We start from the raw sequence: 11,589 nt of genomic DNA on the forward strand, positions 1-11,589 counted from the left end.
GAGGAATTGGAGGAGATCATCGACAGCGCCATCACCGACTGATAACGCGTGAAGCACACGTCCGTTGGGAACCCCAAGAGGAAGGTGTGATGCGTACAGCAGCAAGTTTTTCCTCAGTAAGAAACCAAGGTTATCAAACCAGTAGGAGATGAAGGTCACGTGAAGATTGTTGGTGAAGGAGTGTAGTGCGGCGCAACACCAGGGATTCCGGCGCCAACATGGAACCTGCACAACACAACCAAAATACTTTGCCCCAACTTAACAGTGAGGTTGTCAATCTCACCGGCTTGCTGTAAACAAAGGATTAAACGTATGGTGTGGAGAATGATGTTTGCTTGTGAAGAACAACAGAGAACAGAGTTTGCAGTTGATTGTATTTCAGATGTAAAAGAATGGACCGGGATCCACAGTTCACTAGTGGTGTCTCTCCAATAAGAAATAGCATGTTGGGTGAACAAATTACAGTTGGGCAATTGACAAATAGAGATGCACATACGTATCATGATGACTACTATGAGATTTAATCAGGGCATTATGATAAAGTACATAGACCGCTATCCAGCATGCATCTATGCCTAAAAAGTCCACCTTCGGGTTAGCATCCGCACTCCTTCCAGTATTAAGTTGCAAACAACAGACAATTGCATTGAGTACTGTGCGTAATGTAAACAATACAAATATCCTTAGACAAAGCATTGGTGTTTTATCCCTAGTGGCAACAGCACATCCACAACCTTAGGGGTTGCTGTCACTCCCCCAGATTCAATGCAGACATGAACCCACTATCTAGCATAAATACTCCCTCTTGGAGTCACAAGTATCAACTTGGCCAAAGCCTCTACTAGCGACGGAGAGCATGCAAGAACATAAATAACATATATGATAGATCAATAATCAACTTGACATAGTATTCCGTATTCATCGGATCCCAACAAACATAACATGTAGCATTACAAATAGATGATCTTGATCATGATAGGCAGCTCACAAGATCTAAACATGATAGCACAAGAGGAGAAGACAACCATCTAGCTACTGCTATGGACCCGTAGTCCAAGGATGAACTACTCACGCATCAGTCTGGAGGCGGGCATGGTGATGTAGAGCCCTCCGGTGATGATTCCCCTCTCCGGCAGGGTGCCGGAGGCGATCTTCTGAATCCCCCAAGGTAGGGTAGACGGCGGCGTCTCTGGAACTTTTCTCGTATCGTGGCTCTCGGTGATAGGGTTTTCGCGACGGAAGGATTATATAGGCGAAGGGGCAGAGTCGGGGGACGCCCGAGGGGCCCACCCCATATGGCGGCGCGGCCAGGGGTGGGGCCGCGCCCCCCTATGGTGTGGCCTCCTCGTGGCCCCTCTTCGTCTCCTCTTCGGTCTTCTGGAAGACTCCGTGGAAAATAAGACCGTGGGCTTTTGTTTCGTCCAATTCCGAGAATATCCGTAAACTAACTTTTCTGAAATCAAAAACAGCAGAAATAGGAATTGGCACTGCGGCATCTTGTTAGTAGGTTAGTCCCGGAAAATGCATAAAAACATTATAAAGTGTGAGTAAAACATGTAGGTATTATCATAAAACTAGCATGGAACATAAGAAATTATAGATACGTTGGAGACGCATCACTAGCTTGGAGAACTTACCGTATAGCAGATCGGATCATCGTCCTTTGCTCTTGTCTTTAGAGGAGCAGATAACACATGATACATATGGGCCGAGGGTACTGAAATTCAAAGCTAGATGGTTGAAGGAAGGCCGGTTTAAGGAAGTTGTCGAAGGGGCCTGGGAATCGACCCAACTTTTGAATGGCGTAGATTTGGCGGGAAGACTGGTCCTTGTTCATGATCAGTTGCATAGGTGGGACTGTACTATCCTCAAAAGCACGAGTAAACGAATAAAATCAGCACAAAGGGAGCTTGAAACGGTGGCGAGGGGAGCACTTACTGATGAAAATGTTTCCCGCCAGAAGGAGTTAGCGATGGAAATTGAAAAACTGTTGGTACAGGAAGAAATCCATTGGGCTCAACGGAGTCGAGTAAACTGGCTCCAATTCAGTGATAAAAATACGTCATATTTCCATAACTTTGCAAAGGCGCGGAGACAAAGAAATAAATTTAAGAGGTTGAAGGATGAGAATGGAATATGGAGGGAAGGGCGGCATATCTTAATCCTATGATCTCTGATTATTTTTAAGGACTTTTTTTACTGAAGTTTACGATACTGACCCATCTCTCTTACCGAAAGTTTATCCCCGGGTAACAGCCACTATGAATGACACTCTTCTTCGACCATACACAGCTGAGGATGTTCGAAAGGCTTTATTCTCTATTGGGTATTTGAAAGCTCCTAGCACAGACGACTTACCTGCAATCTTTTTCAAAAAATGTTGGCATATAGTGGGTGAAGTGTTAACCCATGAGGTGTTGCAGGCTATTAATGATAAGGTAATTCCTGAAGGATGGTATGATACAGTTATTGTGCTGATTCCAAAAGTTGAGAATCCAGAATCAATTTCCCAATATAGACCAATTAGCCTTTGCAATGTTCTCTATAAGGTAATTTCCAAGATGATTGTTTTTCGTATTAAGCATATTTTAGATGAGGTTATTTCACCTGTACAAAGTTCTTTTGTTCCTGGAAGAATGATCACAGAAAATATTCTTGTGGCCTATGAAAGTTTACATACTAAGGAAGAACAAATAAAAAAGAAAATAAAATAAAAGGGTGAGGCATATGTGGGCTTATGGCCATTTCCACCAATAATGGCCTATGCCCTATGTACTTTACCCAAATGGTGAAACCCTCCATCAACCCAACCAACATCAAAGGAACCCAAAACAATGATCCTTTGGATCAAGAGAAATAAAGAAAAAGAAAGGTGAAATTGCAAAAACCTCACATATGGGCCTATGGCCATTTTTTAAAAATCTTTAACCTAGGCCATATTAACTTGTGCCAACGGTTTGGAAACTCATCTAAACTCAAAAGAATCCCTTTTGCATCAAAGAAACCAAAATCAAATCAAAAGAAAAATCAAATTTAAGTTACATGTGATAATGGTCACATGTGGCAATTTTAACATATTACCCTCTTTGAGCCCCTGGATGAAGAGATTCTTAAACCAAACTCTCCCAACTCTTTGCACCTCATCCAATACCTCATCAAGATGAACACTTTTGGTGTTGACCACTTTGACTAGTTCCTTTTCTATTGCTTAGTATAAGGATGCAAAGTGGCAACTCTGAAACAGATTCTAGATTACCCCAACTTTTAGAATTTTCACAAACCATTTCCAAATTTCAAACCAATGCCACCAATAGATGCCAACCATTATTTAGATCACTCCTATGAAGAAATTTGGCCATTTTCAAACACCAATGTGACCTTTGCATCTCACTTATGTTGATCACATAGAGTAAATTAGAAGTACAACCACTATTCCACCCACTATTCACTACCTCACCCCACCTCTCTTGTACTCCTCTATAGTGCATTGTACCCTAACAACTCCCATATGACCTCACCTAGTCTTGCCATGATCACCATGACACAAGCCATGCCAATGTCTTTGCCTATGTCACATACACTTTGGCATTGATCCAATGTGCACACCCTAGCCCTCTCCAACCTTGCTCACCTTGTCAAAATCACCAGCCTCACCTCACACAACAATGCCATGCCCTCAGAGACCAAGAACAATGCACACAAGATCCAATGCCACCACCATGCCGGCCACTTGATCACCACCATGCCACACCTGCCCCCTCTCTTCCCCTCTCTCTCTCTGACCTTGCCAAATAGGCCTACCTCACTCCCCTGCACCCACTGGCGCGAGCCCTGGCCAAGGAGAAGCCGATAACGCCAGTACACGCACGCGCCCACGACGCCCAGGACGCGCCAGAGCGTGCATGACCACGCTCTGGACGCGCCAGTACCCTTGCTCGCCTCGTCGCCTCACACCCTCTCTCGCTCCCTCCTTTCTCCCACGGACCCTCCGCGACACCAGCAACCTCCAGGACATCCTCACTGGCTCGCCCGCGCCCTGTAGACGACGCCATCGTCGGCGACCGTCCGCCACAGTACCCAGGTACACGATGACGACGACGACGCTCCTGTGCTCCATTTTCAGCGCCCTGACGCTCTTCGTGTCCGCCTCGACATCGCCTACACGATGCGGCCACTCCCCTAGCCCCGCGTGACCTCTAGCCCCGTCGTCACCATTGACCTGCCCCGCGCCCCACGGTCACCTCTGGACCCTATAAAAGGGGGCACCCTATGGACGATTTCTTCACACCAGCTTGCTCCCCTCTCCCTTCTGAACCTCCTCGACCACTTCCCCTCTCCGATTGCACACCAGCTCGCCGGAATTTGGCCGAAGTCCGCCGTTGCAGTAGCTCGACGAAGCCGACGATCCCGAGCACCCCTGGAGCCGCTGCGACCCTCCTTCGACTCGCCGTCATCGACAACATCGATTGCCCGCCTCGCCGAACTTGTTGGACGCTGGTAAGCCTCCCATCGCAACCCCCTGGCCGCTGGTAGGGTTTGCTCTCCGGCGAGCCCTGTCGAAGAAGGTGTAAAAAACATAACATAGTTGTTTGCATGATCATGGGCTAGAGCAAAAAAATGGCATGTGGTCATTTCTAGTCCATTTAAATTACCCCAAAATTAATTGTTAAATGGTATGAGAGGTTTCCTCTCATTTAAATCTTTGTCTCAAGTGATTCAATATGAGGAAATGCTCTTAGATATAGAACCTCATACTTGATTACTTTGAGATATTAAATTGTTGCAATAGTAGTGTTTAAATTGCATGAGGTGTAGTACCTCATTTAAATCATTTTTCTCAAATGATAAATGTGAAGTATTGACCTTGGTCAACATGATCTCACACTTATTAATTAAGGAGATTAAATGTTAATAAGATTCAATGAGAGGAAATTATTTCTCAAAGAACATAAATAGCAACCCTAATAATTATTTTAATGAGAGGAAATTATTCTTCTTAAAAAGAAAACAAAGTCAACCAACATATGAATAATGTTGCGATGCTAGAATAGCTTGTGCGAACCATTTGTGTGCTTAGTCTAGTCTTAAGATTTGTTTGGTGATTGTATACCTCGTATTTCTTGTGAAGGAGGTTGGCACAAGTTTGAAGCCGGGCATTCTCGTAACTCGTCTTTAAGTTTTGGCATCTATGGTCTGTGTCTCTTGCTCGCTCAATTAGACCTGCGACAAGATCATCTCAAGCCAGCTTACCACGGTGCTGGTTACCCTTCACACGTCGCCTAGGGCTGACGCCACTGGCTACAAGTACTGCAAGTCCTACAGAACTGGGTGCTGAGCCGCTGACACTGGTCACATCACATAATTTTTTGGATCAACTCTGCAGCCGCTACACAGCACAAAAGGTAGTGATATACAGGGGTTGCAACTAGCAAGAATTATCCTGTTAACGCTCAGAAGAATACAGCAATTCTGCAAGTCTTTTGGAAACTGCAGTTGTTTCACTCTTATTTCAAGTATTTAGTACTCCCTCCGATCCATAATAAAAGTCCAAGATTTACTGCAAAATTGTACTAACTTTGTACTAAATCCCCTGCACTTTTTATGGATCGGAGTACTTGTATTTTTATGAACAATCAAATAAAAATTGTTTTGCCAATGACCCAAAACATAATACTGGACGTGGTTTTGTATTCCTCAGATGATGCAACTGAACTTTCCCCTCCAATCATGTTTCTGTACGTGGCCCTGATGCATAGATTCAGTAGTCTGGTCATTCTGAAATATTAGGCATCGACAACCACAATCTGCGACTGAAAAGAATCACAGCTTGCATGGACGATTAGCCAACCACCCATCTTCCTCGGGATTGAAAACAAATTGAGATGGCAAAAGAAGCAAACCGTTGTAGTTGCTCCAAGAATCATCTGACAACCTTAACTCAATACTTAAATGGAGTAACTACAATAAAAATGGAGGAAGACACGCCAGAACCTCGCTGACTCTAGGAATGGCTAAAATTTGCACCACGTCCTCTTCTATCCCTCTCGCATAAACTAGAATGTCAAAGTGGCAAGAAAATCAAAGTCGTGACGAAAGATAGCACCGGAACTGACAGAAGATACTTAGATATGTCGTATGCAAAGGTTAGTAAGTGGAATACCCTCTAAATACTTTGTCCGAGGCACAGATTATCATCAAAGCCAAACCACACAATGAGCAGAACAAAGTGCAGGGAACATATTATGTTTATCAGACATTCATTTCACTCAGTCAGACAAGCCGTATGAATTCACTCCATGCCCTGGGGAAAAATGGCACTTCACACGGGGCTACAAACTTCATTAGTGTTCAGGAGAACTATCACATATACTCATTGGGGTTTGCCTGACTTGTGATAAGCGGGACACCATCTTCCCGCCACACGATTCGGTCCTCACACAAGGCAGCAACTGCTTCAACATAAACTTGGTGCTCCTGGAATGTTGGATTAATAAATCAACAGAAAAAAAATATAAAGCCAGTGGTAGATTGGCAGTTAAGAAATAGTTCCTCCGTTCCAAATTAATTGACACAGATTTGTCTACATACACATGTATCTAGACACAAACCGAGGGAGTGTTAAATAAGCATAATAATGTAGTGTGCAGCTACAGGGGGGAACCTCAGCAGCACATAAGACCCACCTCATGAAGAACCCTTGCAGCCAATTGTTCTGGTGTATCATTGGCTAAAACAGGCACAACTCTTTGGGCTAAAGTTCTTCCAGTGTCGAACTGCTCATCCACAAAGTGCACAGTTGGTCCTGAGTATCTGCATGGTTGGAAAATATCATAAAATAAAACAGGTAATCTCAAAATGGAAGATAACTCTGCTAATAGTGTAGCAACCAATGCTTTCATCAAACAAATCAACTTGACAAGGACAGCACGGTGCCAGTCGCTACAATTAGCACCTCAACTTAATAAGAGTAATCCACCGCCTCCCATCGCCCCAAAACCTAGATCCCTCCCGATTCCTATCCACCCGAGAGCACAACCACTGTAGGGTATCACCGGCTCACTGCCGCCACCCTAAATGCTTCTGCTTCCATGCGGGCCGAACCTCACCCCAGCTGAAGAGCAGGCGCAGCAGAGATGCGAGCATGGAGAGGCAGGGCGTGTTCCTGCCACGGAGGATGCGCGCGAGCACAACAAGCACCTCGGGCAGAGCCATCACCAATGAAACCGTCAAGCATTAGGCGGATGGCAGCAACATGCCAAATCCTCCAGCGACTCGACGCCAATGATGACCGTCATGGCCACGCGGGAGCCAGACACGAGGTCTGCTGCGATCCAGAATCCCCACCACCACCGAGGACGACCGTCCTGACCAATTCATTGCTAGATTGTATGTTCAATATTAGCAAAGTATGATTCTAACCGATCTGGAAACTCCCCAAGGTTGATTAACTTCATTTTACTATATAATAATTAGTTATGTGTGTTCATATTCAGCTATGTCAAACAAATTTCTGCAGGTTTTAGGTGAAATCTGCATTGCACAATAAGTGAAAATCAGAGAAAAGTCAGTAATTTTATCAAAACAATATATTCTTGCATGATTTGAACTACAAATAGGTTTAATATCGTATACTGGCTTAGATTGCTGATGGGATGATCATGTTATACTTCTATTTGAAACTCATGGAAGTGCTATTTGAAATACAAGTATTGTGATCATTTTCTTGCTTATGACTGCTAAAACTATAGGTGAGATGGATTATTTAGTTCCCTTGCACGTGATAAGCACTTAACGCTTAGGTCGCTCACGTCCGGCATGCTCCAAGCATCTCCCCTCGCGCGTTAAGACCGCCCCTGAATTTTGGGCTTAGGTTACCTATGTACCAGCGCAGTTGTGTTTAGCTTCCATTGGCAAGTAAAAATATGTAACAGGGAGATTTGTCCTGGTCATTTGGGTGGTCCGGCCGGTGTTTGAGGGAATGCTTCTGCATCAGTGCACACATGTCTAACTTTGCAGTTGCAGGACATTTATTGTAGGATGTGTGGTTTAGTCCCAACAATTAGCAACAAGAGAGTTAAAATGAACTTTGCATGCCTAGCAGGTTAGCTTTCATGTAAACTTTCAAATGTCCATGATTTATATGTAAACACGGTATATCTTAGACCCTTAGTACTAACTGTTCTTGTTCGATGACTTATCAGCTATAACAAATGACATGCTTATGTGGTCATCTCACCTTGTTGAGGTAAGAAGCTGCATATGAATATAGCACCATTTATGGGGGAATGGGAAGACTTTCATTTTTCTGTTGCTACAACAGAGTATTTACATTCGAAGACAATCCAAATGCAAGGCAACTATAAAATTGGATATTTGGTTCCTTCAAACTTTTGGTTAGATGTTGAGTTGATTAGCAAACAATTACTTCAGTTAGTGTAAGAATTTAGGGTCCAATGGATGATGATCGACACTTTGCAAGAAGTAATATAATTTGCAAGGAGCCGGCAAATTACGATACATGTGAGTGCAACGCACGTCTCATAATCTACAATAAAGCATCTATTTTGAATTTATCAAAGGAGACTTCTTTTCAGAAGCCAGGGAGGTGCATGAATGCAATGTTTATAATTGACTATTTGGAAGGGGAAATTTCAGAGTTGTATATTTCTATTTTTGCACTTGTGACTTTAGGCATATTGATCAATAGTTGACAGCACGTATGCATGTGCAAGCTTACTAGTGATCTTTGGATCCCGAATAGTGCTGCTCATTCTCAGGTGCTTTGGGTCTGTGGTCTTATTCAAAATCCTGCGGAAATGACAGGGCTCGTGGCAATGTTCCTTGGGGTTTTCTGCAGTGGGCAGGAGACACAGCCTTTGATTTGCTTCAGGCTGATAGCAAACCTCCACACTACCGACTGCTGCATTTTGATCAGGCAATGTTCAGTGGCAACAACCGAAACTGGTCTTTGTCACGGTGAATTTTGATGCCTTTTACATCTCCTCTAATGGTTCTGGTGCTTTAGGGGCTCTTATTAGGGATTCTGATGTCTTTTAGTAGCTCGTGCCTATGGTTGACCATTTGGCCTCTATACTGGCTGTGGAGGCTACAGCAGCTGCAGATAGTCCCCAGCTAGTTCTGGCTGGGAGGCACCACAAGGTCATCCTCAAGAGCGACTCATCCCAGCTGGTGCAACTCTGGCGAAAGCAAGACACTTCTCCGTTCTGAAATCTCGCCATTCATAAAGGAGATCAAGGAGCTTATTAGCAGCTTACTTTCTATTGAGTTTGTGTAGGATTACAAGTCAACAAGTCAAGCAGTAGTCAGCAAATCTCGTCAGGGTACCGACTCATAGACTAGTCGTGACTAGTCTAGGCTACTGCTCGACTAGTCAACATGTACTTCAGCAGTAGCTAGTATATATATGGCAACCAGATAGGAGCATAACCAGTAGAGGGAGGGCGTCGCGATGACGGCTGCCTGGTCCTAGGTGAGGAGGCTTGCTCTGGAGCTAGCCTGGAAATAGCTAGTGTTCTAACTTTCGATCCCACGGGCTGATCTGCTCACTGTTTCATGCCCAAATTGAGTCAATCGACCCAAATACTAAGACTAATCAAGATTAGTCCATGACTAGTCGCTCGACTCTATGAACTAGTCGAGTCGAACAAGCTAGTCGACAGTCAAGTTAAGACTCATAGACTAGTCGTTAGACTCATACTCCAACTGTATGATAAACATTGCTGTAATGAAGCTCCACACCTGTGTGCTAAAAGAGCATCAGGTGAATGCCATCTGAACTACTGGGTTACCAAGGTGCCGGTGTTCCTCTTTGTTTGCCTGATCAACGATTGTATGCCACTACCTGATTAATTAATCTGTGCTCATGTTTGCAGGAAAAAAAAATCAGCTTGACCAGTTATCACAAGACGACAAATAATAATGCTTACACGGTAGTTTTCTTTGAATACTCATTTTCATTCAGGTGATTAGAGATAGGAATGCAAGATGTTGGAATGTGCTAGACAAAATGTAAAGTACCTGGCTCCAGATGCAATAACTGCTTTATGCACTTTGGAACCATAATAACCCTTCCCACCAAATGCTGGGAGGAGTGAAGGATGTATATTCAGCATGGATCTGGGAAACGCCTGAACTAGCTCACCAGGTATGAGCTTCAAGTAACCAGCAAGTAGAACAAAGTCTACCTTCAGATCCCTGTTTCACAATAGGAATAAACATGAGTTAACACATCCTGCATGTGTCATGAAATACAATATTCCCAATTGGCAAACCGAAGTCCATGAGTGCATTTGGGAAAAAATAAATATAACCAGCTTGTAGACAGTGGGTTTCGGTCAGGATATTCACGCTGAAACAACTTATGAACACAAATTCATGCGCCTACAAGAGAGTACCATATCTCAGCTAGCAGCATCAGAACATGATAGATAGATATCTGAGGTATAGAATAATAGAAAGCCCATCCTAAATCAGAAGTTGTATGTGTGCATTTTACAATCAGACTAGAAGCGGAAGCATGAAGAGGATATTTTTCTTGCACAATGAATGAAAAGTATAAACTACTACAAAATGACAAATCACAGCCATTATATGAGAGATCAACAGAACCAACAACCTGAGAACATTGAGAAGTTCATCGGTCGACACCCCCTCCGGCGCTGATTTCGACTTGGGGAACACAACCACCGGTATGCCGTTGCACCTTGCGTAGTCCGCACCACCGCAGCCTGAAGCATTCCATTTGCCCGCATCAGAAACCACCAATCCACAGCACAGTCCAAAGCTTGCAGGCAGGAAGCAACCAAGCATAGAATCCTCACCTGGCTTATCCGTGACGAGCACAGCCACATCACCGTTCACCTTTCCACCGAGAGCTGCCTCGTGGATGGACCGGAAGTTGGAGCCCCCGCCGGACACGAACACCGCGAGCCTCTTGTTGGCCCCGGAGTACCCACCAGCTCCGCTATCAATCGCCGCCGTGTATGCGCTCGCGCTCGGACGAAGCAGCAACGGCCTGCAGGTGGCGGCACATGGCTGCCGCTTGGTCGTGAAGCGCACCCGCGCGCTTATCTTGCGCGGGTTGGGGACAGGGTTAAGCGAGCACCGCAGCCCGGTGCCGGCGGCCGCCTCCATGGGGAGATTCCGATGCTCGGTGTTGGGCTCTGGTCAGAAAGATTGGGAGATTCAGTCGAAAGATCAGTGTTGGCTGGAGAGGAGGGAGATGAAATCGTGGAGGGTGGTCAGCCGGAGAGGATGGAGTACAAGGGAGGAGTTGGCCGGCGTTGGGCGGTGGCGAGCAGGCGGCGCACGGCCAGGAGATGCACGCGTCGAGGGGAGAGATACTGAGATAGAGGGCGCATGGCGGCGCACGCCGCACGGTGCGGACTAGGGGCAACGTACAGTGGCAAACCGGCGAACTGGCGGCGACGCCGGCGAGGGTTGGAGGAGTTGGCCGGCGTGGGCGGTGGCGCCTGGGCTGGAGTACTTTTATCGTATATGGGCCGGGCCAGTGTAGAGTACGTTAGCTCATTAGCTGTAAGTGGGCTATTCTTGTCTGTAAGTGGGCTA

The 11,589-nt window shown here is 45.2% G+C and overlaps 1 protein-coding gene across 1 annotated transcript; it reads right to left on the reverse strand.

Moving 5' to 3' along the window:
• Nucleotides 1-6,188: 6,188 nt before the first annotated feature.
• LOC127291805 (phosphoribosylglycinamide formyltransferase, chloroplastic) lies at nt 6,189-11,504 on the reverse strand. The gene is made up of 5 exons (XM_051321132.2): nt 10,842-11,504; nt 10,637-10,748; nt 10,039-10,215; nt 6,684-6,810; nt 6,189-6,474 (listed from the first exon to the last, which is right to left on the reverse strand). The coding sequence occupies exons 1-5, from the start codon at nt 11,152-11,154 to the stop codon at nt 6,361-6,363; spliced, it is 843 nt and encodes a 280-aa protein (XP_051177092.1). The 5' UTR covers nt 11,155-11,504; the 3' UTR covers nt 6,189-6,360.
• Between the last annotated feature and the right edge of the window lie 85 nt (nt 11,505-11,589).

This window comes from Lolium perenne, chromosome 4 (assembly GCF_019359855.2).
Source record: "Lolium perenne isolate Kyuss_39 chromosome 4, Kyuss_2.0, whole genome shotgun sequence".
In the NCBI taxonomy this organism is placed as follows: domain Eukaryota; kingdom Viridiplantae; phylum Streptophyta; class Magnoliopsida; order Poales; family Poaceae; genus Lolium; species Lolium perenne.